Source organism: Pungitius pungitius, chromosome 16 (assembly GCF_949316345.1).
Source record: "Pungitius pungitius chromosome 16, fPunPun2.1, whole genome shotgun sequence".
Lineage (NCBI taxonomy): Eukaryota > Metazoa > Chordata > Actinopteri > Perciformes > Gasterosteidae > Pungitius > Pungitius pungitius.
In genome coordinates this window covers 8,147,105-8,170,873 of record NC_084915.1, presented here as the reverse complement: position 1 = coordinate 8,170,873, position 23,769 = coordinate 8,147,105, and the positions used below count along the sequence as shown (strand labels likewise).

General features: G+C 44.0%; 4 protein-coding genes across 7 annotated transcripts; 2 read left to right on the top strand and 2 right to left on the bottom strand.

Annotated features, from left to right (window-relative positions):
- Positions 1 to 1,631: 1,631 nt before the first annotated feature.
- Positions 1,632 to 5,542, top strand: cnga2b (cyclic nucleotide gated channel subunit alpha 2b). Its single transcript, XM_037467806.2, has 6 exons — positions 1,632 to 1,780; positions 1,893 to 2,000; positions 2,456 to 2,632; positions 2,966 to 3,073; positions 3,173 to 3,279; positions 3,586 to 5,542. Exons 1-6 carry the CDS (start codon positions 1,680 to 1,682, stop codon positions 5,067 to 5,069), a joined length of 2,085 nt encoding a protein of 694 aa, XP_037323703.2. The 5' UTR covers positions 1,632 to 1,679; the 3' UTR covers positions 5,070 to 5,542.
- A 1,938-nt stretch (positions 5,543 to 7,480) lies between these two features.
- On the bottom strand, positions 7,481 to 13,553 carry rraga (Ras-related GTP binding A). Of its 2 annotated transcripts, none has more exons than XM_062558132.1 (10): positions 13,436 to 13,553; positions 10,976 to 11,098; positions 10,024 to 10,123; positions 9,863 to 9,929; positions 9,545 to 9,767; positions 9,213 to 9,308; positions 9,006 to 9,128; positions 8,817 to 8,908; positions 8,607 to 8,722; positions 7,481 to 8,516 (listed from the first exon to the last, which is right to left on the bottom strand). In XM_062558132.1, the coding sequence occupies exons 2-10, from the start codon at positions 11,000 to 11,002 to the stop codon at positions 8,413 to 8,415; spliced, it is 948 nt and encodes a 315-aa protein (XP_062414116.1). In that variant the 5' UTR covers positions 11,003 to 11,098; positions 13,436 to 13,553; the 3' UTR covers positions 7,481 to 8,412. The 2 variants fall into 2 exon arrangements, with proteins under 2 accessions (XP_062414116.1, XP_037323720.1); XM_037467823.2 differs by lacking the exon at positions 13,436 to 13,553 and adding an exon at positions 11,433 to 11,983.
- Positions 13,554 to 13,636: 83 nt separating this feature from the next.
- Positions 13,637 to 22,455, top strand: LOC119215558 (uncharacterized). Of its 3 annotated transcripts, XM_037467804.2 has the most exons (3): positions 18,383 to 18,508; positions 18,953 to 19,216; positions 20,099 to 22,455. In XM_037467804.2, the coding sequence occupies exon 3, from the start codon at positions 20,109 to 20,111 to the stop codon at positions 22,329 to 22,331; it is 2,223 nt and encodes a 740-aa protein (XP_037323701.2). In that variant the 5' UTR covers positions 18,383 to 18,508; positions 18,953 to 19,216; positions 20,099 to 20,108; the 3' UTR covers positions 22,332 to 22,455. The 3 variants fall into 3 exon arrangements, with proteins under 3 accessions (XP_062414081.1, XP_037323701.2, XP_037323700.2); XM_062558097.1 differs by lacking the exons at positions 18,383 to 18,508; positions 18,953 to 19,216 and adding an exon at positions 13,637 to 13,846; XM_037467803.2 differs by lacking the exon at positions 18,953 to 19,216.
- On the bottom strand, positions 15,527 to 18,251 carry chmp1b (charged multivesicular body protein 1B). Its single transcript, XM_037467830.2, has 9 exons — positions 18,112 to 18,251; positions 17,665 to 17,906; positions 17,070 to 17,167; positions 16,828 to 16,974; positions 16,651 to 16,719; positions 16,403 to 16,510; positions 16,272 to 16,315; positions 16,019 to 16,091; positions 15,527 to 15,723 (listed from the first exon to the last, which is right to left on the bottom strand). The coding sequence occupies exons 2-9, from the start codon at positions 17,678 to 17,680 to the stop codon at positions 15,679 to 15,681; spliced, it is 600 nt and encodes a 199-aa protein (XP_037323727.1). The 5' UTR covers positions 17,681 to 17,906; positions 18,112 to 18,251; the 3' UTR covers positions 15,527 to 15,678.
- Positions 22,456 to 23,769: the final 1,314 nt, after the last annotated feature.

The following is a 23,769-nucleotide window of genomic DNA, read 5'->3' as shown; positions in this document are numbered from 1 at the left end:
TCAATATTATTATGCAATGCTATCGACACATATTGTATAAAGAGAGCTGATTGCCTAACACAACACATTATATTAAACCTTTAAACCCTTGGAGGTGCATGCTGCAGGACGCTTCTCGCTATTCTCTGGTGTCAGAGACAGGTGGGAGAAGAGGCACGGCCAAGAGGTTTCCCCTGAAGACCCCTCGGCCCGAAACTGACATCTGGGCCAGTGAGAGACGTCCCCGCCCTGCATCTCTCATCCTGCTCGGTCCCGCTGAGGAGCCGAGCATCAGACGGACCACGTTTCTGTTCTTCAGTGCGGGGGGGGGGGGATGCACTTCGAGAGGAGAAGAGAGACGGGAAAGAAGCAAAAAGTGATGCAAGAACTGGACTTGATATAGTTTTTTTTAAGATGTTTAATGAAGTTTTATAAGTTATGATAATAATAGCATATGTTTAAGAATGGGCAAGCTGCTCTCCGTGTGCCTGTGTGATGTCACCATAAGGACTTTATTGGAATAACTGGAGCAAACTAAAGGTATGAAGATGTGCGTGATCTGAATTTGTGTTTTTTTTATTTATTTTTTATTTTCGCAGTTTCCTTGTAATTCACATTTGCTAATCTGCTAAAATGTTAATTTATTAGGGTTTTATTTTTTAAGGTTTTGCTTTGCAAAAAGCTCCATCTTATAATGTATTGAATAAAAAAGCACACTATGTATGTGCAATGGTTAGTGAATACATTGTTTCCACATTAAAGATAATAAGATAAAGCTTTATTTGACGGGTCTGTTAGATTCTGATAATTTCCTAAAAATACATTTTTATTGGGATAGATAGGAATACAAATATAAATCAGAAATAACCTAAAGTTTGAGGAGGAATTCCCCTCTTAAAACTGAAGTAAATATCTGTTCGTTTATCATTTATTATTGGCGACTTTATTCTCCATTTACGTGGTCTGCTCATTGTTTCATTAGTAATTGATCCTATTAGGAGGCACCAAAATTCCAACGACCTCTCTCAGAAAACTAGACTAAATAATTGATTGAGACGGTCATACATGTAGTTAGTCTCTAAGCATGGCTTGTTCGCTGAACCCAGTTGACATATCGGCGCCACACTTTGCTCTCAGTCAGCTGCGCCCTGGTTTCCTAAGCGATGCTGCCCCTGAGGGAGAGCAGCTGATTGGCTCGCTGAGCCTCGGAGCTTCAGGCGCGACTGCCTGTATGTGTTTGTGCGTGCGTGTTTTTGTTAATGACCCATCAATTAGTCACACAATGGTAACAGTTGCCTAATCACCTCGCCATGTGGCTGAAAGGCCATCCCAGCCCTGAGTGTTTCTTGGGGGGGGGTGGGGGGATGAGGGGGGGGGGCTCTCTATGTCCACCTCAGCCCCATCACAGCTGGCTTTCAAAACCAACCAAGTAGCATCAGTATCACCCAGCCTCTCTCTGTAGCTGCTTCAATCACCACGGCAACCGGCTGCCGTGTGACAGGCCAGACGAGGGAGCGTGGCAGACAGCCCCCCCCCCCCCCCCCCCCCCCTCTCGTCCCCTGAAGATAATCTGCCACACGCACCATAAACACTCCCACACAACAACTCTCTTCTGCTGCACCCACGCTCAGACACCAGCAGTCCCAGAGAGCCAATGACTAGAGTAACACAAGCGTTGCTCCTCACCTGCAGGTCTGAAGATGACGGGCCAGGCGGCTGAAAGGGATCGGTCTCCACACAGTCTGTCTGTGAAGACCACCTTAGAGGAGGAGATGGATAAAGCCGAGAGTATTCGCAGCAGGTGAGGGCAGCTGTTAGATCACGGTGTATTTGTCTCAAGGGTTTGTGTGGGAGAAGTGGGGAAAAAAAGAAGACAAAAGCTCAAATGTTTGTATGTGTGTTTTCACTCCCAGGGTGCCATCCTTGTGTGATGATACGTCATCAGAGCTACAAAGAGTTGCTGCTCTCGACCCTGGACGCAGTTCCAGAAATTCTCTTCAAAGGAACGGAGCCGTTTCAAGGTAAAGCTACTGAAACTATCAGAAAAGTGAATGATCAGAAAAGATCAATTATTCTTGTGCAGGTTTCTTTTTGCTCTTTTGAACAGGTTGTTTGGCTTTTTTAGTATTTTTAAGGTCTCACGCTGGATAAAAGTAAATATATTTTACATACTGGATTCAAGCTCACAGGGACCTTGATGACCAAAACGTCTTTTTCAAAGACTGTGTAAAAAGTTTAAACATTTTATTTAAAAAAACCTTCTCCCAACCTGATTTCTTACATTTTATATAAAATTGCAAATTGCCTTGGATAAAAGCATCACCTCAAAAAAATCAATGTAATCCAAAACATAAATGTGTTACAATTTTTTACATTCTTAGCAGAATCCTCAGACTGAATGGCACTGTGATCAAGCTAAACTTGCGTGTGTACGTGTGTGTGTGTGTGTGTGTGTGTGTGTGTGTGTGTGTCTCAGACTGGTGTGCTTGGTGGTGAGACTGAGAGAATGGGCCCACAGGAGCCTGCTGGAGGAGGAGGAGCGGCCGGACTCCTTCCTGGAGCGCTTTCGTGGCCCCGAGCTGCGAATGGCCCCCAGCCGCATTAGCAACACACAACCAGATGCCAACGGCAACGAGGCCAAAGGGATCTTTAGGTATGCCCCCGCCTGCCTGCCCCCCTGAAACATTATTGTGCACTTTCACATGCCCTTTCAGCATTGACAGACCAGAAGAAAAGATACATCTGATAAATCAGAGGGTAAAAATGAAGGCTCAAAGTGTCCCTTCAGTCAAATATTTCCTGTTTGAATAAGGTGTTGATTCAAATCTGTGATATTATATGTTGCTGTGCATGTGATTGCAATAGCAATAGTGCTTTACATGTGGGAACTGCTTCTATTGTTCACTACATCCTTGCAGTTGTAATAAAGCTGCTAATGACTCTACAAGCAGTCTGACTGTAGTTGCAAATGTCTCCATGCTTTCAGGAAAAAGTGGAATTTGTTTGTGGTGTCCCCAGCCGACGACGCCTACTACCGCTGGTTATCTGTAATCGCCATGGCGGTGCTCTACAACTGGTTCCTTGTTGTAGCGAGGTAATGATGCCACGACCGTTATCTGTTGCTGCTGGATGTGCTGGATGGATGTTCTGGATGGATGTTCTGCGGTAAATTATTATTATTTTCTATTCACAGGGCATGCTTTGAAAAATTGCAGGTGAGCAATTACATCTGCTGGCTGGTGTTGGACTACCTCTCTGACTGTGTGTACATAATTGACACTTGCGTCCGACTTCGCACAGGTAACCGATTAGAAAGTGCAAAACAACAGCATTGGTTTGGAGTTGACTCCTTCTGTTTGCTCTCCACCAACTCCCGCAGGACATATTCTGGCTCTTTAATTGCTAAATGCTCCACCCGGTAGTCCTTATTAACTTTGTCTGTCCTGTCCGCCCCAAAGATAATGAGAACTTTCACAGAAAGCAGCAGCCCCATAGCTGAAAACTGAAACAAATGAGCTGACAGGTGCTAAAATGCCAAAATAAAACCGGTCAGTGAGTTGACATCACAGCCCCGGCTGAGTTTGTGTTCTGTTCTTCTTGTCTCAGGGTTCTTGGAACAAGGTTTGCTGGTGAAGGACCACGCCAAGCTCAGAGACAGCTACGTCCGTACGCTCCAGTTCAAGCTGGACGTGGTGTCCATCCTGCCCACGGACCTGGCGTACATCTCCACCGGCATCCACACGCCGCAGCTCAGGTTCAACCGTCTGCTTCGATTTCCGCGCATGTTTGAATTCTTTGACCGCACCGAGACGCGCACCAACTACCCCAACATCTTCCGCATCGGCAACTTGGTGCTCTACATCCTGGTCATCATTCACTGGAACGCCTGCATCTACTACGCCATATCCGGTTCTTTGGGATTTGGCTCGGACACTTGGGTGTTCCCAAACATCTCCAAACCCGAGTTTTCCTCCCTGACTCGGAGTTACGTGTACTGCCTGTACTGGTCGACTCTTACTCTCACCACTATTGGAGAGATGCCGGCGCCTGTGCGGGACGAGGAGTACCTCTTCGTGGTCTTTGACTTTCTCGTCGGGGTGCTCATCTTTGCCACAATCGTGGGAAATGTCGGCTCCATGATCGCCAACATGAATGCCACCCGCGCCGAGTTCCAAGCCCGGATAGACGCCATCAAACACTACATGCACTTCCGCAAGGTCAACAAAGAACTGGAGACACGCGTGATCAAGTGGTTCGACTACCTCTGGACCAACAAGAAAGCAGTCGACGAGAAGGAGGTGCTGAAGAATTTGCCAAACAAACTGCGGGCGGAGATTGCAATCAATGTCCACCTGGAGACCCTGAAGAAAGTACGCATTTTTCAAGACTGTGAGGCGGGCCTCCTGGTGGAGCTCGTGCTCAAGCTTCGCCCCCAGGTCTTCAGTCCGGGGGACTACATCTGCAGAAAAGGCGACATAGGGAAGGAGATGTACATCATCAAAGAGGGGAAGCTGGCCGTGGTGGCGGATGACGGCCTCACTCAGTACGCTCTGCTCACCGCCGGCAGCTGCTTCGGGGAAATCAGCATCCTGAACATAAAAGGCAGCAAAATGGGAAACCGTCGGACGGCCAACATCCGCAGCTTGGGCTACTCCGATCTCTTCTGCCTCTCCAAGGATGACTTGATGGAAGCAGTGACCGAGTATCCGAATGCCAAGACGGTGCTGGAGAAGAGGGGCCGCGAGATCCTGATGAAGGAGGGCCTGCTCGATGAGCACACGGAGACCGGCGGGCTGCAGAAAGAGGACACGGAGGAGAAGGTGGAGAGGCTGGAGTCCTCTCTGGACACCCTTCAGACCCGCTTTGCCCGCCTCCTCAGCGAGTACAAACACACGCAGCAGCGGCTGAAGCAGCGCATCACTCTGCTCGAGCGGCAACAGAACCAAACAGACTGCGGCGCGGACGCATGCGACGGCGTGGCGTCAGACGCAGAAACCTCTAGTGGTGCCGTTGCCTGCGCAGACGGGTCTCCGCGGCGCAGTGATGAGCCAATGGAAGACAAGGGGAGCCCTGCAAGACTCTCCCACTAAAGACAGTTTAGATTGTTTCTTCCATTGTGAAAACTGCTATGCCAAAGCAGTCTTTGAGTTCTTGTAACAGAATGAGGGAATTGAATGTGTTGAAATGGTGTCTTTAAAGGTGTATCCAAAATCAAGATAAGGTAAGAATTGAGAACATATTTTTACATTTAAACTAGTGCTGTCAATTTTTTTTTTATCACGAGATATAAAAATATTTGGAGGGGGGATGGATGACTGTTGCCTGAAAATGTCAACAGGCTTGTCTGCTTGAGTAGCTGCTGAAAGCAAAGAAGAAGAAGGCTTACCTTTTACCTTTTATTGGTAACCTAACTGTTACGGTTCATTGTTTATGAAATAAGAGGCCTGACTGCTTTGTTCACAGCAAACTTGAAAAAAAGAAAATATTAACCCGTGGTTTAACTGCACTATAGGCTGAGTCCTTGTTTACCTGAAATGTGCACTTTATAATTTTGTTTTATACCTCCCTGTTTGGCAATGGTGTTTTTCAGTAAAATAAAACATTTGCATAAAGCAAGCCAATCCACTTTTCCATGTTGATAAGAGCATTAAAATGAAGAAAAAATTAGGGAAAAAAATAAATAAAGGGACATTTAGAATAGATAAAAATGTGCTATTAATTGTGATTAATTTTGAGTTAACTATGACATAAATGCGATTAAGTGTGATTAAATATTTTAATCGTTTGACAGCACTAATTTAAACACAACAGTACATTAGAAACTGGCAAATGGAGTTCAAATGTCACTTTTTTACAATTTCCCCTCTAAAAATCTCCGGCTAATCTAGTTTTTAGGTCACTTGTAAACATCTTGTGTTCGGTTGCATCAGCAGAGGGATTCAGTTCTCTCTGTTGTATGTTTTGCTCCGGCCCCGAACACCTCGGCGTCTGTTGCTGCTCCTCCTGGGGAGAGAGTCCAAGGAGAGATGGTGGAAGGTGATTTGCTGAGTTCACATACACAAACACAATTATTTTCCAGTGTCCTTATGTTCTGAATGTTCCAGGTTAGATTTGAATCCTTCTACTCGGCTCATTGTCACAGCAACCTCTCAAAATTGTATTTCTTACTTTGGCTGTTGAGACATTTAGTCTCCGGTGAAGTGCAGAGTGAGGGGTCTTTGTTTTGCAAGCCTTACATTAGAATGAGTGAGCTGCTTGGTCTGTGTTTGCATTTGGTTTCTTATCATTTCTATTGTGTAGACCCTGTCAGCAGCAAGCCACTGGGGACTTTCCAGTTATTCAGCCCGGTGCATTCCAGGATGCAACTCAACCAAACGCGTAGCGCCGATAAGCACAGGTGGAACAAAGCTTGTTCCACAGAGTAATATAAGGGCATGAGGTAATGAGTGCATATCGCTTGCAGCCCCCGAAGGAGTGGGTGGGATCAAGTTCTGCGAACAAATGTCTAGTTACTTGCCGTTGGCTTGTTCAAACAGCATGAATGTGTACGGAGTCTCATCGAATGATAGGCAGCCAGCTCTCAATAAGCTCAATTTTTAGACCTGTTTTGTGAGAAGTTGCTGTAGATCTTGGCCTAAGTATAACCTTAATATATATTAACGTGTTATTGGAGAATAAAAAATATCTTTATACATAAGATGTTTTTTAATTTAAGATTATAAATATTAGCAGAATTTGATTTCTATATTTTAATGAATAGGTTCATGGTTGAAATGTTATCATTTTTTTTGTCTAATCTAAACTAAAACGGTTTAATTTAACAAACAGTTGTCCCACAATGCAATGCAAGACGCCTTGGGGAGATTTTGACAAAAAAACCTTAAAATATGGTTATGGATTATAGTTGGATGTCACGAAAATTCAGTTTGACTAGTCATATTCTGATATAAATGAAAAGCAAAAATGCAGTGAAAAAGTTTTGCTATAAAAGCTGATTTGTTTACACTTCTATGAAATGAAGGACAAAATACTTACCTCCAATCACATCATTGCATGTGCAGTTTAATATATCTTACTAGCTGGCCGTAGAAATAGCAAACGATAGGGCCTTAAGAGTACAGCAACGAGCCGGATTAATCCACAAAAACATGTCATCAGAATTCTTAAAAAGGTGGAATCATTTTATGAAGAAACGTTTGCCAACAGCCGATCAGTTCAACGGGATTTGGTCAGCAGTGCTAAATATGGCCAGTAAGGAGTTATTTTTAACTGATGGGGTCAGTGAATCATCATAAATTCCCGTTAGATCTCTCTTAAATCAATCAGATCAAACCCCGTCCACACAGACCCGGTGAAGCAGATTAGAATAAATCTGATAGAGGTTTTCCTCTTGAGCATCTCTTTGTTTGTAAATGTTATTCAGGGTTTATATTATAATGAGCAAAATGAGAAAAAGAAAATTTAAAACTATTCAACTCAGTGCAAAAATATCAACTCAGCAGTTGGTCACGTTGATAGATTTACTGAAATAATCAGATTGTTGTAACATTGTGTTCCATCAGCACATTCACTGCTGTCAACTCCATGAAGATAGTTTAACAGGTGCAATGAACCCTTTGCTCCTTCTGTCTCCTGACACGCACACACACCATGTGCAAAGGACAACTGGTGCAGTGTCAAAAGGCCTGAGACACTAAAGTGACTCAAAAAAAGACAGGAACAATATCTGAGCCAGAACTCTTTTACAAGAAAAAGTGAAAACATGATCTCCAAATATTACACTACATGTCATTTAACTGACGCTTTTATCCGAAGCAACTTACATTGCTCTATAACCCATGCGTTACATTTTGCCTGGGGAGCAATTGGCCACCATCGCCCCATGATCTGATGAATACGATATGTTAATTAAGAATATGCACCAAGATTTTTTTGAAAATGTGGTGGTGAGCATTGTTAAAATGTAAAAGTAGAAAAAAAGACACGTCAGATGTTTTTCTGAATAGAACAATATTGTTTTTTTTATAGTTTAACAGCTTACAAACTGCATTTGAAAATCAAAACAATATCTGCTGCTTATCATTTGGCGATTACTTCCCCCGATCACTGGGATTCACTGGGCCCGGAGTGAATAACTCTACTGTATCAGACAATGTGTGACAGCAGAAGTAGGTCCCCTCAGAGCCAACACATCTATGCATTGTACTTTACTGGTTCAAGCTATGGGGCCATTATACCAACAGTATGTGTCGAAGATACTTATGACTGTAGAAATTAGACCAAAGAAAAACAGATTTCTCCAGTAACTGCTGTGATTGAAAAAGAAGATATAGAGGAGACAGTGCAAGGCTGCTCGTATGTGTCGTAGCTGAAAGACCGCAACATGCCGGTCTGTGGACTGATTGGCTGATGGTTTCCATGGGGACAGCGGTGCTAGCGCATTCGCATGTGCAAGCTGTGCTTGGGTCCGTCCACTCGCTCCAACTTCTCAAAGTGTTTCCTAGCATTACGGATATTGATGAGAGTGGCTGCAGATGCTGAAAGACATGGACATAGATTCTTAGTATACCTATGCGGTTTCTTAACTGCACATCAACTGGTGAGAAACGTGCATGACCTCCACTTACGAATGGAGGGGTCCGACATGATGACCATCACATATGTGTTCGAGGTGAAGACGTCGATGAAGGCCGCGAAGTTGGAGTTCCTCACTTCCATGCTTTGGAATGAGGCTGCGAGTTTACTGTAATAAAATAAATAAATAAATCAGAGACATGGTGAAAAGTGAGTCGGTGACGTGTCGGCCTGACGACGGCGTTTCTGCAGAGCGAACTTACCTACAGCTCAGTTTGAACTGTTTGATAATGTTACTGATCTTCTCAAACCGGTGTGCATCGCGCTGCTCTTTGCACTGATAGTGGGAGATCACCTGCATTTACAAAAAAAAAAAGAAAAAGAAACACATTAGATTGCTGGATCCAGATTTGCTGTCAGACACCAGAGGAAAATGAAGTGGTTGCTCTCACCAGGAAGGTGGCTCTCTCAAACAGGAGAACTTCATCTGCTTCTATGATCTGCGCAAAATTTCTCAGGTTTGTCTCCAGCTGCTGGACGTTTGGGATGAGCTGGTACACTATGCTGGACCAGGCCTGCAAAGACATTTAAAAATGTTTTATTTCTGTGTCAACTGTCTGACCCGACATCCAGACCTACAAGCTGCCAAGTGTCACAACCTTATACAAGGTCTCGTCCCAGATGGACGTCCTGAAGCAGGTGCAAGCCAGAGGTCGAGACAATCTCTTCAGATCTTCTTCACGCTCCTTAAAGATCTGTTGAAACATTTATGTCACATGATCAAATCAATAAATAATAAATATGCCATGTGGGGTAGGGGGAATTAGGGCACAACGTCAGGCAGTTGAGGAGTGTTATAAAACATGTGGATAAACAAAAAGGACCATATTCATGTCAGTCCAAATGCTGCAGACTTTCATCCACCCTAAACGTGCAAAATAAACATGTGCACAAAAGAGTTGAAGACAACTATCATAATTGTTAAGCTTACCAAGTCTCTCTGGTCTTCTTGCACCAGATCCATTTTGTGAACGAGGCAGAAGACTTTGGCGTCGGGGGAGTTCTGCAGGATGGCCTCCAGACACGACTGGTAGTAGTGCATGTCTTTCTCCAGCTCGCGGCTCTCAACATCGAATATATAAATAAGTACCTCAACATTTCTAAAAATGTTGTCCCTCTGGCTGGTAAAGTAGTTCTCCATGAACGTGTCCTGTCTGTTGTGTAATGAAGCACAGAGTAACATTACAGAGGATTTCAGATGGAGGAAGATGGTCCAAAAAAAGTCATATAACAGAAAGGTGTACTTTACCCTCCACAGTCCCACAGGTTTAGAACCAGATTGCCGAGAAAGCGAACATGGGAGTGCTCCACATCAACTACATTTAACAAAGGATGTTGATATTGTTTAATCAATGCATAAAAGAAACGTGGAACACTTCCACAGCAATCTCCATTTTAAAACTCTCTTACTTGTAGCTCCAAGGCGGCGTGTGTCTCGAGCTATGTAATTAGCAAATATGATTGATCTCATACTGGTCTTCCCAGACCCACTTTTCCCCATCAGTAACACCTGAAAGCACAAATGCAACACATTCACTCATCACTGAAGATAAAGCCCCAATCCCCCCCGGTAACGGACTCACGGACTTTGAGTTTGGCCCTATCATCAACATTTTAAGCCTTTTATGAACCCTTTTTGTAAGTCAGCTTTAGATGCCGAGTTACCCCAAGGAAATTTCCCACAAGTCATTGCAATGTGATGTTAAAAATGTAAAACAAGTGAAAGTATAGAGCTGCAAAAAAGGTAAACAAAGAGGATGGCGAACGTGTGTTCAGACGGTCATATAAAAATATACATTTAAAACATTGAGAATCAAAGATGGAGGAAAAAAACACATGGAATCAGACAATATTTATTAATTTAGTCATGAAATGTTTGATTATCGCAGCAATTTTGACAAAAACTGTAAAACATTAATTGAAATGACCCCTCATCATGAAGAATGAGCCTGAAAGACGTTGAAATCAGAGGGGGGGGGGAAATCGGAGGGTGAAATAAATATTTTTTGGACGTTGTCATGGTGATGTGACATGTTGCAGCAATGTGATTTTTTAATTACTTTTTTTACAGCATTTAAAGCCCTCACAGACTCACACTCAGCCACTGACCAAGTGACGTCAGCCTGAGGTTTCAAGGTTTAGGCTTTGGGGTGGAGATCGGGCCAAAGTCTTGTTTTTCCTCTACTCTTAAGACTACCATGGACATATTAAAGGCATTGGAAAACATATGAAGCTCAATATAGAGGTACAGGTATCAAATGGAGGTACTCGAATAAAGTACAACGACCTCAATGTTGTACATAAGTAAATGGCACACAAGTAAATGAACTTCTGATGCGTCAGTGATTAGCCCCTAATTCACCTTTTTCTTCATCGCCGTGCTTGACATCCCCCTCGGCAGAGACGAAGTAGTGTATTTCTCTGAGCTGCAAGTCGGATGACTTAATGCGGAGCCTTCAGCAGCTCTACTTCTGCTCTCCTTCGACTGCAGAACAGAGACACAAATAGTTTCACCTCGCTGTCACTCAGCATTAGCTCTTAACAAGCAGATAGCATATTTACTATACACGGACAAACTTGAGCGATTAAATGACGGAGAAGTCAAACACGGGAATCCGGGCATGAGCGTAATAGACATAGACTAATATATGAACAGTTAAATAACTTTACTTAAACTCTCTTCTCTGTTCCGAATGCAGATCAATGCTAATGCTAAGTTAGCCAGCACGACAGAGCAGTCCATATATATGCAGGTGACGTTAGCTTAGCCGAGCTAGCTAACGTTAGGTAGTGTATTCAGTAGTGTGTTGTTTACTTACCCAAACGGGGAAGAGCGGTTACTCAAATCCAAGCAATTTCCTAATACCAGTTTTAATTTGTCTTTAAGAGTACAGTTGCCCACATGATTTAATGGAAGCAGGTAGTAGTGAAGTCAAGATCAGCTGCTTCCTGTTTACGACAAAGTCACATGATGGGCGTTTGGGTTTTGCCCGGAGTTTTGTCTCACAGGCAGATTCTGCCCCATTAAGAGATCATAACAACCACCAACAAGCACAACTAAGATATTAACTATAAAAGGCGTTTTAAATTCGGGTTATGAAATTACAGCTGCATTCTTTTGGAAGCATCACGGTCAAATTGCCTCACATCAATAACACAGGGCCAATAATGTGAAGGGTGATATTCAATATCCTTGTAAAGTTGAATGTTTCTGTCTATTTTTATTCAACAATATTAAATGTACACACTTGGATCTTTGTGTCATTGGCACACTTAAAGAAAGTATTTTTCTTGAAGCAAATTAATATCTATAATACCATGTTGACAACGACAATTGTAAAGTGTCTTCACATAGATAAGAAAGATGATATACAACTATACATAGCACTTTAAACATCAAGGAAAATTGTTTCTCTAAACAAGACAACTACTGTATGTCTTGACATGTAAAATTGCAGAGGAAGAGCACATAGAGACCATATTTAGATCATGGAAGGCGCTCCTTCTTACCCTGTGCTTACGTAGCTGTGTTAATGGACAGTCATGACGAACGGACAACAAAAAGACAAGGAAGAAGAAGAAAACAACCCCAATGACGTGGTGAAGTTGTTACTGCAGCTCCTAACAATAGCCACTAGGTGGCAGAAAACAGACACGGCGTCATGACGTCACATCCGGGCTAGCCTCCTGGCTCGTGAATAAATTACTGCAATGTGCTCTCAGTCTGCATTTAGATTTAGACCGAGCGCTTTTTGTGTGGTGGTACTATGCTGCATAGTGTGGTTACATATAAGGAGCGGAGTGTTCTGTTTGACCAATAGTCAAAGGAAATAGATATTTTTTGGTATCAGGTTTACATTTTTTTGGGGATGTTCTTGAACATTATTTTTGGCAATACCAAAATGCCATTATCAGATTTCTTACTGAACATTGTTCAACTGAAGAGATGCAAAATGTGACTTTCTTTCACAGCAATAGCTGTTTTAGAGCCTAATTGGTGGAATATTTGACTTCATCAGCATGCAGCGGTGAAGAATATATTGGAAAATGATTTGAAACAAGGCCCTCCTCATGAAGCAAACGATGATTACCAAGAGGGACACAGCAGCAACAGACAAAGGGCAAAGACAGACAGCAGCTGATTTAGACCACTTCTTTGAGTTGATGAGTAAATGGAAACTCGCTGTCAATGACATGGCCAAAAATAAAACATTTAAGCAAGAAGAGCCACTCGACACACACCTAAATAACTTGGTGACATATTTTATATGATTATATCACCAGTGTTGTGCCTGAACGCGTTCATTGAACGATAGTTCATGAACTCGTTCATATTTTGGGCGAACGTGAACTGAACGTACTGTATTAATGCCCAATGAACGTTACTGTGAACTCGTTCATTCTGGTGTCTGAACGAGTGACGTGTACTGGTCTTTGCACGCTAACGCGGCGTTGCGGTGCAGGCTTCTTGTCTGCACGCGTTAATGTATCACAAAATATGTGATGATCCTTCTTCGTGGCAAGACAGTCTTGCCACGATAAAGGATCGTTGGACGCAGAAGGGTCCCACCCACCACCACCTGGTCGTCAGGTTGTTCGGACGAACAGCCTGACGACCAGCTTTCTGTTCGGACCTTCCGAACAGCCTTCTGCGTCCAACGATCGTTCTTCGCCGCAAGACAATCTTGCGTCCGAAGATCCGACCGTTGCGGACCATGGGATTGCGGCGAGGTCGCTCTCCCAATGCTCCCGTCCTAGGAAGGACAGACACCTGCTCCAAAGCGGAGCAGTCTACGTGCTGTCTAACAGCCGGGTCTCTCACCTGGAAAGCTCTCCAGCGTTAGAATACCCTCCCACGCCAGAAGCATTGGGAGTGCGGCAGCCCCGCACCCCAATGGTGAATCTGATGGAAGAAACGGACTCCTATATCTAAACTTTGGTGGTGACGTCACGACGCGTCATGTCGGAGTCAGGAGTTGTTTCAATGAGTTCACTGAGTTCAATGAGTTCACGCTGTCGACCGGAAGTGACGCAACAGACTCACCGCACCGCAAACTGAAGAGACCATAAACAACTCCTGACTCCGACATGACGTGACGTCACAGAGCGTCACCACCAAAGCTTAGATATAGGAGTCCGTTTCTTCCATCAGATTCACCATTGGGGTGCGGGGCTGCCGCACTCCCAATGCTTCTGGCGTGGGAGGGTATTCTAACGCTGGAGAGCTTTCCAGGTGAGAGACCCGGCTGTTAGACAGCACGTAGACTGCTCCGCTTTGGAGCAGGTGTCTGTCCTTCCTAGGACGGGAGCATTGGGAGAGCGACCTCGCCGCAATCCCATGGTCCGCAACGGTCGGATCTTCGGACGCAAGATTGTCTTGCGGCGAAGAACGATCGTTGGACGCAGAAGGCTGTTCGGAAGGTCCGAACAGAAAGCTGGTCGTCAGGTTGTTCGTCCGAACAACCTGACGACCAGGTGGTGGTGGGTGGGACCCTTCTGCGTCCAACGATCCTTTATCGTGGCAAGACAGTCTTGCCACGATGAAGGATCATCACATATTTTGTGATAAATTAACGCGTGCAGACAAGAAGCCTGCACCGCAACGCCGCGTTAGCGTGCAAAGACCAGTACACGTCACTCGTTGAGACACCAGAATGAACGAGTTCACAGTAACGTTCATTGGGCATTAATACAGTACGTTCAGTTCACGTTCGCCCAAAATATGAACGAGTTCATGAACTATCGTTCAATGAACGCGTTCAGGCACAACACTGACTGTAGGGGTGAACGCTGCAGCTGCTGCTAGTGTGGAGTGAATGGACAGCAACATTAAAGCAACAAAGGGGGAATGCTGTCCCCTCAATGAGAACCCTGGTTGGATAAGGATTCAAAATTGGATATGAAGATTAAATCTGATGCATAGCTTCAGTGTTAAAACTGATAAAATAATTGCTGTCTGTGGTTCTGGGCTGTGGCAATAATTTTGCAACCTATGGGGAAAAAAAGAGCTGAACTAGAACTAAACTGTGAACTTAGTTCACATTTTTAAGTTTGAACTATGAACTGAACTAGTTCATTTTAAAATTTGTGAACTGAACTTTGAACTAGTTCATGTAGAAAGGGAACTTTCACACATTTCTCTCAAGCTCCTCATATTTATTTTTGTTGCACTGAATTTCCCCGACGCATAGCACTAGCTCTTCTTTGGGGATATTCATTTGATAGCATATATTTGTCTTAAAATATTGTTATCTACATAATGTTTATGTATAGGACCCATTGTCTCCTGTACCCTTTATGTCATGTATATAAAATGTTTTTTTGCATTTTATCTTCAAAATAAACGTGCCAGAATAGATTAAATAAAATGTATATCAAAGTAATAAAAATGATAAGTTTAATGAAAAGCCAAAGAAATAAAAGCATTATAAAATTTTATTGTTTAATTACTGTATGTTCTCTGCATACTGTAACCCCTTCCCAAATCATCTGTTAATTTGCTTAGGATGACCAGACAAATCCGGTATCACCTTGAAATATTCCACAGAAATAAAATACAACAAATCTAAACAAGTTCAACAGTAAGCAGGAAAGTCTTTCACACTCTGAAATCAAAAAGAAAATGCATATATGTTTTCTGCAATCATGCACATATGAAGATAAATTGTAATTCTATACTACAAAACCTTCAACCTACTCCCCATAACGATATGAAACCATGTGAATACAGAATTATAATTGCCAATGCGTGATATGTTTTAGCTAAATGCATGAAATTCTTAAGTATACATATCACACAATAAAGTTACATTCAACCTTCCTTATACGTATATTTAAGAAATATAAACATTTTCAATATCCAGCACCTCAGTTAGTTTACCAAATTGAAAAGGTTATTATTAACACAACCAACCAGGGCCAAAACAATAACAATAGCGCCGCTCTGAAGAAACACGAGATGTAAAGAGGGGAAAAGACATGATGTCAGTAAAAGTTGTTTGGGAGTAATATTCTAGTAGCGTTTTGCAGCTGGGAAGGATGGTCCCAGTCCACTGTAGTCCTCCTTCACATTTGATCTCGGAGTTTGGCGAGCCTTTGAGAAAGTTCATCCTTTGGACGAGCGAGAGCAAAGAGCAGCATTAGCGAGTAAAATCAAGATGAGAGAAGAATCCCAGTTATTGGTCACATAGAGTTGTTTATGGAGAACCAATTCTATTAAAAGTTGTTTGCAAATCCATCATTTTTAATGTCATTATTTGACTTTGTTTACTTCTACTGTAGGCACATTTCCTGAGCCTTTTTCACAAGCAGTTAGTTTACACAGGTGCAAGCCATCTGGTTTATATCATTTTTTAAATGTAAATTAAACATTTGTCAGATGTTAACACTAAGTATGCATGTGTACCTGCTCTGCAGAAGCCACACTGGTGCCCACGGATCCGGTCTGTCCCTGGGGGAGCTCCATGTTCAGGTCCAATCTAGACATTACGCACACATCAACATGCAAACCTTATTTTTAGATTACAAACTAAATGCATTATATCCAAAATAAAAATCACTGTTTCCGCTTCATTGTAAAAATGCATACCATACATCTGTGTATGTGATTGAACATAATTTCATGATGAATGGTGCGAGAAAAAAAATAAAAAGGTTACCCTGCTTCATCTGCCAGTTCATGCATCAATGAGTCCACTTGATTCTGAAATTACACATGAGATTTACAGTGAAGGCGTTTGTCTTAAGCAAACAACAAGAGAGAATGTGAGAGTAAAAGTGAGACCTGTACCTGTGGCGTAGTGAGTGTTGTTGTGCTGCTCATTGTGTCCTCCATATGGGCGGTCTGAACATCCAGAGTTTCAAATTGGCGCTCAAATTTGTCCATGAGGCCTGAAATCTGGAAACAGGGATTGAGACACTTGTTTTAGTATGTGCAGTTTTGTTTCCAAAAAATAACTAAAAGGAAATATGGAAGTTTTCATAAATATCTATATATATATATATATATATATATATATATATCAAATTACTCCCTACTTTTTCCAGATTCATAGATTTCAGAGTTGCATCCATGCCTTTCACCACTCCAGCCATAGATTTTGTGACCTGAAAAATAAATAAGCATCACTTAAATGAAAACCAGCAGGCTTTTTAATCTTCAACGTGTAACTGATTTTAAACGCAGTAGCAGTATGCTGTGAGATTAAAATGTACCTGGTTCATTGTGACGGCAGTTTGGACCCTTGCTGCCACTGCATCTATCCGAGCACTCATCCTCAAGAAGTTCACCGACTGGTTCTTCTGTCGGATGGCGTTCTCCGCATGGATCCTTGCCACTTCCATATTGCCCTTCTGGATGGCCTAGAGACCGGGTGAAAAATAGGGCGGTACTGTTAAAACTTCCATGGCCCTTGGCTATGTGTGATCTTGATGACCTGCTTCACGGGGCCACTTACTTTCTTAATTTTAGCCTTCTCGGTTTTTTCCTCTTTGTCACATTTCTTGGAGTTTCTTTGGAGTTCTTTGGCAGCAAACTTTAAATTGAAGAGCTGTTCTGTGACACGAAGTTAAGGAAGCACCAAGTCCAAACAAACACAACAAGCGACCTTAAAAAAATTCTTTGTTTAAAAAGCAAAAAAAATAGCAATGCAAGGCTGTGACATTCATGAACTACAATTCAAAATGTATTAAACGATAATGTATTTGTTGTTTATTTTAGCTTCCTGTGACTTTAGACTTGAGTGTTTAACTTGTAACGTGTATCTAATGTCGGCTGTTGGATGTCCAGCCATTTGTAGTGAAGCATCCGAGGCCTTCAAGTCCACTTACGTCTCATCTTACGAAGTCTGGAAATAACTACCGTTGAAAAGTTCAGGTTATTCAATAACTAAGTTACGTTAGTGTGTTATCTGTCGATATCTCACATACTTGGCGATGTTTCAGACGACTGTCAGATATTCGGCTCACCGTCATGTTGTTATGTTCGGTCTCGTATCCCCATAATACACCGCACTCTAACGTCCGGTTCGAGTCGCCGGTTTAAAAGGATACTTTCCATTGCCGACATCTTGAAGCGATTTTTACCGGATCCAACAATTACACGATGAAATAATAACGGCCAGTCGGCGGAGAAAAGCTAAACGTATCAGTGAAACTTGAGGCTTTGGGGTTTCGGTCTTCGTCGGTTCGCCTTCTTCCGCACTTCCTGGTGTCTCACCAAAATATGATCGACGTCATCGTCACGTGGTGTTGGTATTCCGTTTGACGTCACGGGGGGAGGCTGCCTACCCTTCCTCCTCGCAAAATGTGAATGAAAAACAATAATGAAAAAACTTTAATGTTAAAAGGTGACACGTTTAACATTCACTTTCAGGTTGCGCGTTGGAGATGTTTAGTGAGGGGAGGCTAGGTGATCAGAGGGGATTAGTTGGTGTTTCGGCGGTTGACGGATGATTTGATGTGCGGTGTGGATCACGGCGGGGAGAGACGATGACTCACCCCCGTTTGATGTGATGTTCACCCCGCAACAGCTCGGCGGTACGCCGGTAGCTCAGCTCAGACACATCGGTGTGTGCTCCCTCAGACCAACTTCATTTCTTAGTTACGATCAGTTTGGTTCCCCCCAACACGGCCTACGTTGTTCGTATGAAACTTGTGGCGGTCACCTGCTAGCGTCAGACGCATAGACCCTGGGTCGTGATTTACTGTAAATGTCGTGACGCCTGATTGCCATGGAAACAGTGCTTCTGCGCTGAGAGGAAGCTGTCAGTGTTAACTTCGGCATCAACCTTTCTAAAGGGTCGGATAAACCTGTTGGATATCTCAGTAGTTTGATTTTATTGTCTTGTGTATCTCCCCTGCTCCTACTTTCCATTTCAATTCGATCACAAATCAGGTAAGTTTTTAAAACCGTGCGTCTGTATTATTGTGCCTTGGTATGAAGAAACGCAGTAAATGTTACTGTTATTTTACTCTAGTACATTACCCCAAATGTAAGCCGGTTTAACTTGATACGTGCATCTATGTCTTTAAAACGAGTAAAAACGCACCTCAAAATACAAATGCTGTGCTCATTTTAATTGATATGGTGATTGAGTTAGTTGACGGCAATATTTGAGTTTGAACATCAAATAAACAAAAGTAGGTATTGCAAAATATTGTTTGTAACAGAAGTTTTTAAAATATCCAGCACTACGTGTGCCTCCAGATCACAATAATGTGTAGCTTGAATAGTCTAGCCTTTAAAGGGGCATGATCCACTCACAGGCTTGCTAATATTATACTCCCAACCCTAAACGCTTCCTGAAATCGTGCATTTTGTGTCGTTTATTGTGCGCAGGGAGATAATCCAGATGTTTCATTCAGGGGCTGCATGACTCATATAGTCTTATCTATAAAGAAGCCAAGTGGTAGAGGAGCAGTGCTGCTGCAGGACCGAGCTGATGTAACCCATGAGATTCACTAGAGGATGCTGTGGGCCAGCGTTTCCCGTGTTCCCACATGCCCGTGACTTTATTCACACTGCTGACTGCTTAATGCACTAAAAACAGATGATCCGGTGCTGTTTACATCACAAGACCGCAGTGGAGTGAAAACCGGAGAGGTTTGTTGTGTTTTCAATGGAAAACATATATTATTAAATATTCATATTACACTTTGGGTGCATTGACTTTCATTTATTAAATTCAACAGTTTTGACTTATGGCACCTGGTATGAATTTCTAAGTAAGTAAAGATATTTAAAGATGCTTAAAGAACGGATTATAAAGTAGTCTTAAGTACAATTGAAAGTTCGTGCACATTTTATGTCTTGAACTCAAAGATAAAATGTCCTATTCTATATCTTTTATTTTGAAATAGGAGTGGCAGATTAAATCAGCAAAATTATTAAACATCTCGTGAAAAATGTCCAAATCTCTTCATAAAAAGTATGGTATTTCTCATTTCATGAGTGGAAGGGGATGATGATTGTTCATATTTCAAAACACCTTGAGAATACTTATTAACGCTAATGCTGTCATAAAAGTAGATGAAATTGAAATGCCTTTAAAGCCATCTAGCAAAGGGATCAACATTTGCCAGTCCGTCAGTGTACATTAATGATGACGTGCCCCGTTGTCACATTCTCACAGCAAGAATAAGCAGAACCCCTTCATTAATCATTAAGTGGCCTATTGTGCAAACACAGGGTCACATGCCTTTGGCACGTTTACATTTAGCTACGTTTGTTAACGAATGAGGATGGATGGACGTAAAGAAGATGCTGGGATAATACAGACAGCATTATAAGGTTTTATGTGTCATTTCCGTGCATTGTCTTTTTGAAAAGGCTTAATGCGGAGCGGACTGAAGGTCAAGGCTAGCAGATAATATTACACCTACACCTGAACCAAAATCCCTTTTTCCATTGCACGGCTTCAGTCATTCACTGGCCGTTATTCCTCACACAAGCTGCGATGTGACATGTCAGGCTTCTGTTTCACAGGTGAGGGGTGATGGAAATTCAAGCGGCGAAGAGGTTCCACAACTTGACCCTCGAGCAAATCCAAGCTCTGGACGAGGTCTTGACTGAGGTAATCCCCATCCACGGGCGAGGAAACTTTCCCACGCTGCAGGTGAGAGCGAAAGATATCATTCGTGTGGTGAAGGATCGGCTGATTGAAAGGGACATCCAGGTTAAAGATATACGGCTAAATGGCGCGACTGCCAGCCACGTCCTGGTGAGAGATAACTGCATGGGCTACAGAGACCTAGACATCATTTTTGGAGTGGAGCTGCCCAGGCAGGAAGACCTTCAGGTGATTAAGGAGGTAGTTCTGAGCAGCCTAAGAGACCTCCTCCCTTGCGGGGTCAACAGACGGAAGATCACCTGCATGACCATGAAGGAGGCCTACGTGCAGAAGATGGTGAAAGTCTTCAATGAGCATGACAGATGGAGCCTCATCTCGCTTTCTAACAACAGAGCTAAAACCGTGGGCCTCCGATTCATCAGCTCCCTTCGAAGACAGTTTGAGTTCAGCGTGGACTCCTTCCAGATAATACTAGACCGCATGCTGGAGTCTTACTGGGAGACCGAGCGGAAGCAGGGAGGAAAGCTGTCAGTGAATGCTGGGGATTTGTCTCAAAGAGACGGCGAGCAGGGAAAAAAAGTGCAAGCCAAACCGAGCACTTCTCAGGATGCTGAAGCGTTTGTGGAAAAAGACTCCGGCGGCGAAGGTCCACTGTCGATTGAAGTTGCTTCTGTGCTTGAGAAAAGTTGTCCACATGCAATAGCTGAGGATGTGGGCGGAAAGCAAAGGGCACGAGAGCTGTTAGGAAACGAGACAATCAACCTGCAGCAGGAGGAAGCGGATGTCAATGAGGGTGTTCGTTCAGATGACGCCATTGCGTTTGAGCCAAGTGAAGGCAACGGAGATTACCCTGCAGTCTCATCTCCTGGAGCTTTACTAACAGATGTCAGGGATCCGCTGATCCCGCACGCATGTTTGAAGCCACAGAGCATTGAAGCGCTGTCCGCATCACAGGCTTCCCAAACACCCAAAAAGGCCGCTCCACCGGAAAACCTGCATTGTGCGGAGATGATTGTGCAGTTCAAAGTCGACTCAATAAACTGCAGTGCTGAAACTACGCCGAGCTCCCAAGATTCACAATATGAATATTCCTTTCCTCCGCCAGCAAAGAAAACTTGCAGCACATCACAGGGCATTGTGCCGGACTTTTGCCCTTCACCAAAATTACAAAGGAAAATGTCGAGGAAGCTGATTGTTAAGCCTGAGAAATGGTCTTTACTGACTGATTTATCAGATCTCACAACACAGCTGTTTCCACCCATAGATATACCCAAACCCCTTCAGCCTCCCTCCATGGACAACGCTCAAGTTCGGGCCTCGAACGTCCCAGCCTCCGAGCCAGAGACCTTCGACGCCCTTTCAGCCGGCCCACTTCGGGACGGTGGTGTCTCCAAGGAAACCGCCGAACAAACCGTGAGGCCGAAACACTCGAAGAAGCCCCCTGACTCCCAAACGCAGAGCCGCGCACGTGCAGCGAGTGCTCCGACCAACGGGCCTCCGTCGGAGCGGGCCGACGCAGCCCCGGACGGGGGCGCGGCGAGCTCGTGGGCCGGCGGCGCCGCGGGGGGGCCCGCCATCACCGTCGAAGCCGAGTGCATGCACGGAGACTTCGAACAGGCGATGGACCACCTCCGCCGCCGCCTCATCGCCACGCACAACCCGGAGGAGATCCGGGGCGGGGGCCTGCTGAAGTACAGCGACCTGCTGGTGAGGAACTTCAGACCGGCCAGCGAGACCGAGATCAAGTCCCTGGAGCGCTACATGTGCTCCCGCTTCTTCATCGACTTCCCCGACGTGAGCGAGCAGCAGCGCAAGGTCGAGGCCTACCTGCGGTGCCACTTCGTCGGCAGCGAGGAGGCGAGCAAGTACGACTACCTGATGACCCTGCGGCGCGTGATCGACGAGAGCACGGTGTGCTTGATGGGACACGAGCGGAGGCAGACGCTCAACATGATCACGGTGCTGGCTCTGAGGGTGCTGGGCGAGCAGAACGCCATCCCCAACACGGCCAACGTCACCTGCTTCTATCAGCCGGCGGCGTACGTGGCGGAGCCGATCTACAGCAGCTACTTCATCACGCAGGCCCAGCCCCCGCTCGTCTACCACCCGTACCCGCTGCACGTCCACATGCAGGCCGGCCCGGGGTAGCCATACGGCGACACGGCCCCAGGGAGGCATGTGGGCTGCTCTGCGATCAAAGGCACAAGTGGAAGTTTAAACAAAAAAACAACAAAAAAACAACAGGAGCGTTGTTGTTGGTTGCTTCGGAACCCCCCCCCCCCCCCCCCCCACCCCCTTCCGTTCCCGCCTGCTTGTCTGACAGGTGGGATCATAAAAAGTGGGGAGGCGAAGCATGTAACCCTTTGAAAATGTGGATGGCGGTTTCAGCTCTGTGCCGTCATGCTGTCAACATCCCGCGTTGAGGAGGATGCTGTTATGGGACGATTCTCCGAGGCTTCAAGATACACTTCTCCAACATAATAACACCTGTTGGCAGAGTAAGGGATTTAGGTGGGTTAAATTCATGATAAATTGTTTCTGAGGGTTTAGAAACCTCATGTAGCTGTTTTGTGAATCATCAGTCTCTGTGGAGTACATTTTAGCACTTGAGTATAGCTTTGCATTCACTGTGTAGAAATAGGGAAGCTTTAGAGAGAGCAGACATTTAACATTAACAACCTTTTCTGTGGTGTGTCCGTGTTGACGTGAGTTTTGTATTTGTGAAAGTAAACAACTTAATTCAAAGGTAGAAACAAGAGATCCAATAGGTTCCATTAGGGACTGTATCAAAAGGAGTGTGGTGTGGTGGGGAGGTGGGGCTGAACCTCGTTTTTTATTGAAGACTCCCATCTTCATCTGGACTGTGTGTGTGTGGCTAAATTTGATTTGATTGCCAGAGGCCTGTCACCATGTGCAAACAGCACCAACTGTCAACAGAGTTTAATTTAAATGTTTAAGTGTTTAGTTGTGCTTGTGCATTGTAATATTTAGGAATAGTGCGAGAGGTTACGAATCAGGAGCTGTGGTCTAATCGCTTAATTCACTTTTCATTTTGTCTTTGATCCTCCTATCCATGGGTGAAACGCAGAACATTGATTTATTGATGGTATTATGAGGAAAGGGTTGGCTGTTTTTTTTCACCTAGAAACAAGAGAGCAAGTTGAATTCAGTTTCCCCCAAAATCCAACTGGCCGAGTCTTCTTCCTGCGCGTACTACATGTTGGTTTGTTTGTTGTAGTGGATCTAGAGAATGCAAAAATGTTGCTGCACATTTCAATTATTCACTGAATCCGGCAGGTTCTTGTTCACTGTCTATGCGTAGCTACAGTACATGTACTCATATTTATTCATAAACAGAGACGTGAGCACAATTTAAATGCAATTAACTGTTGTTAAGTAATGATGATGTTTCTGACATTGTGAATCTGTAAACATCCAATATGTTAAAACTCATGTGTGCCGTTGCCCTCTGTAGCTCTGAAGAGATGCATCCATCTCAAGACCAGGCGAGGAAATAAAATATTCCTGTTGTATGTATTTGCTCAGATTGTTGCGTTGCAGTGCTAATAAATAAATGGAGTCTTCC

What these genes read in the sequence shown, in the direction of transcription:
- cnga2b (XM_037467806.2), top strand. Translation starts at nt 1,680, where the DNA reads ATGACGGGCCAGGCGGCTGAAAGGGATCGGTCTCCACACAGTCTGTCT. An exon ending in GCCGAGAGTATTCGCAGCAG is followed by an intron (nt 1,781 to 1,892) that starts GTGAGGGCAGCT and finishes TTTCACTCCCAG; the next exon opens with GGTGCCATCCTTGTGTGATG. An exon ending in AGGAACGGAGCCGTTTCAAG is followed by an intron (nt 2,001 to 2,455) that starts GTAAAGCTACTG and finishes TGTGTGTCTCAG; the next exon opens with ACTGGTGTGCTTGGTGGTGA.
- rraga (XM_062558132.1), bottom strand. Translation starts at nt 11,002, where the DNA reads ATGTCAAGCACGGCGATGAAGAAAAAG. An exon ending in AAGAAGACCAGAGAGACTTG is followed by an intron (nt 9,309 to 9,544) that starts GTAAGCTTAACA and finishes ATGTTTCAACAG; the next exon opens with ATCTTTAAGGAGCGTGAAGA. An exon ending in CAGTTCAAACTGAGCTGTAG is followed by an intron (nt 8,723 to 8,816) that starts GTAAGTTCGCTC and finishes ATTTTATTACAG; the next exon opens with TAAACTCGCAGCCTCATTCC.
- LOC119215558 (XM_062558097.1), top strand. Translation starts at nt 20,109, where the DNA reads ATGGAAATTCAAGCGGCGAAGAGGTTCCACAACTTGACCCTCGAGCAA.
- chmp1b (XM_037467830.2), bottom strand. An exon ending in CTGCCGTCACAATGAACCAG is followed by an intron (nt 16,720 to 16,827) that starts GTACATTTTAAT and finishes TTTATTTTTCAG; the next exon opens with GTCACAAAATCTATGGCTGG. An exon ending in CAACACTCACTACGCCACAG is followed by an intron (nt 16,316 to 16,402) that starts GTACAGGTCTCA and finishes GTGTAATTTCAG; the next exon opens with AATCAAGTGGACTCATTGAT.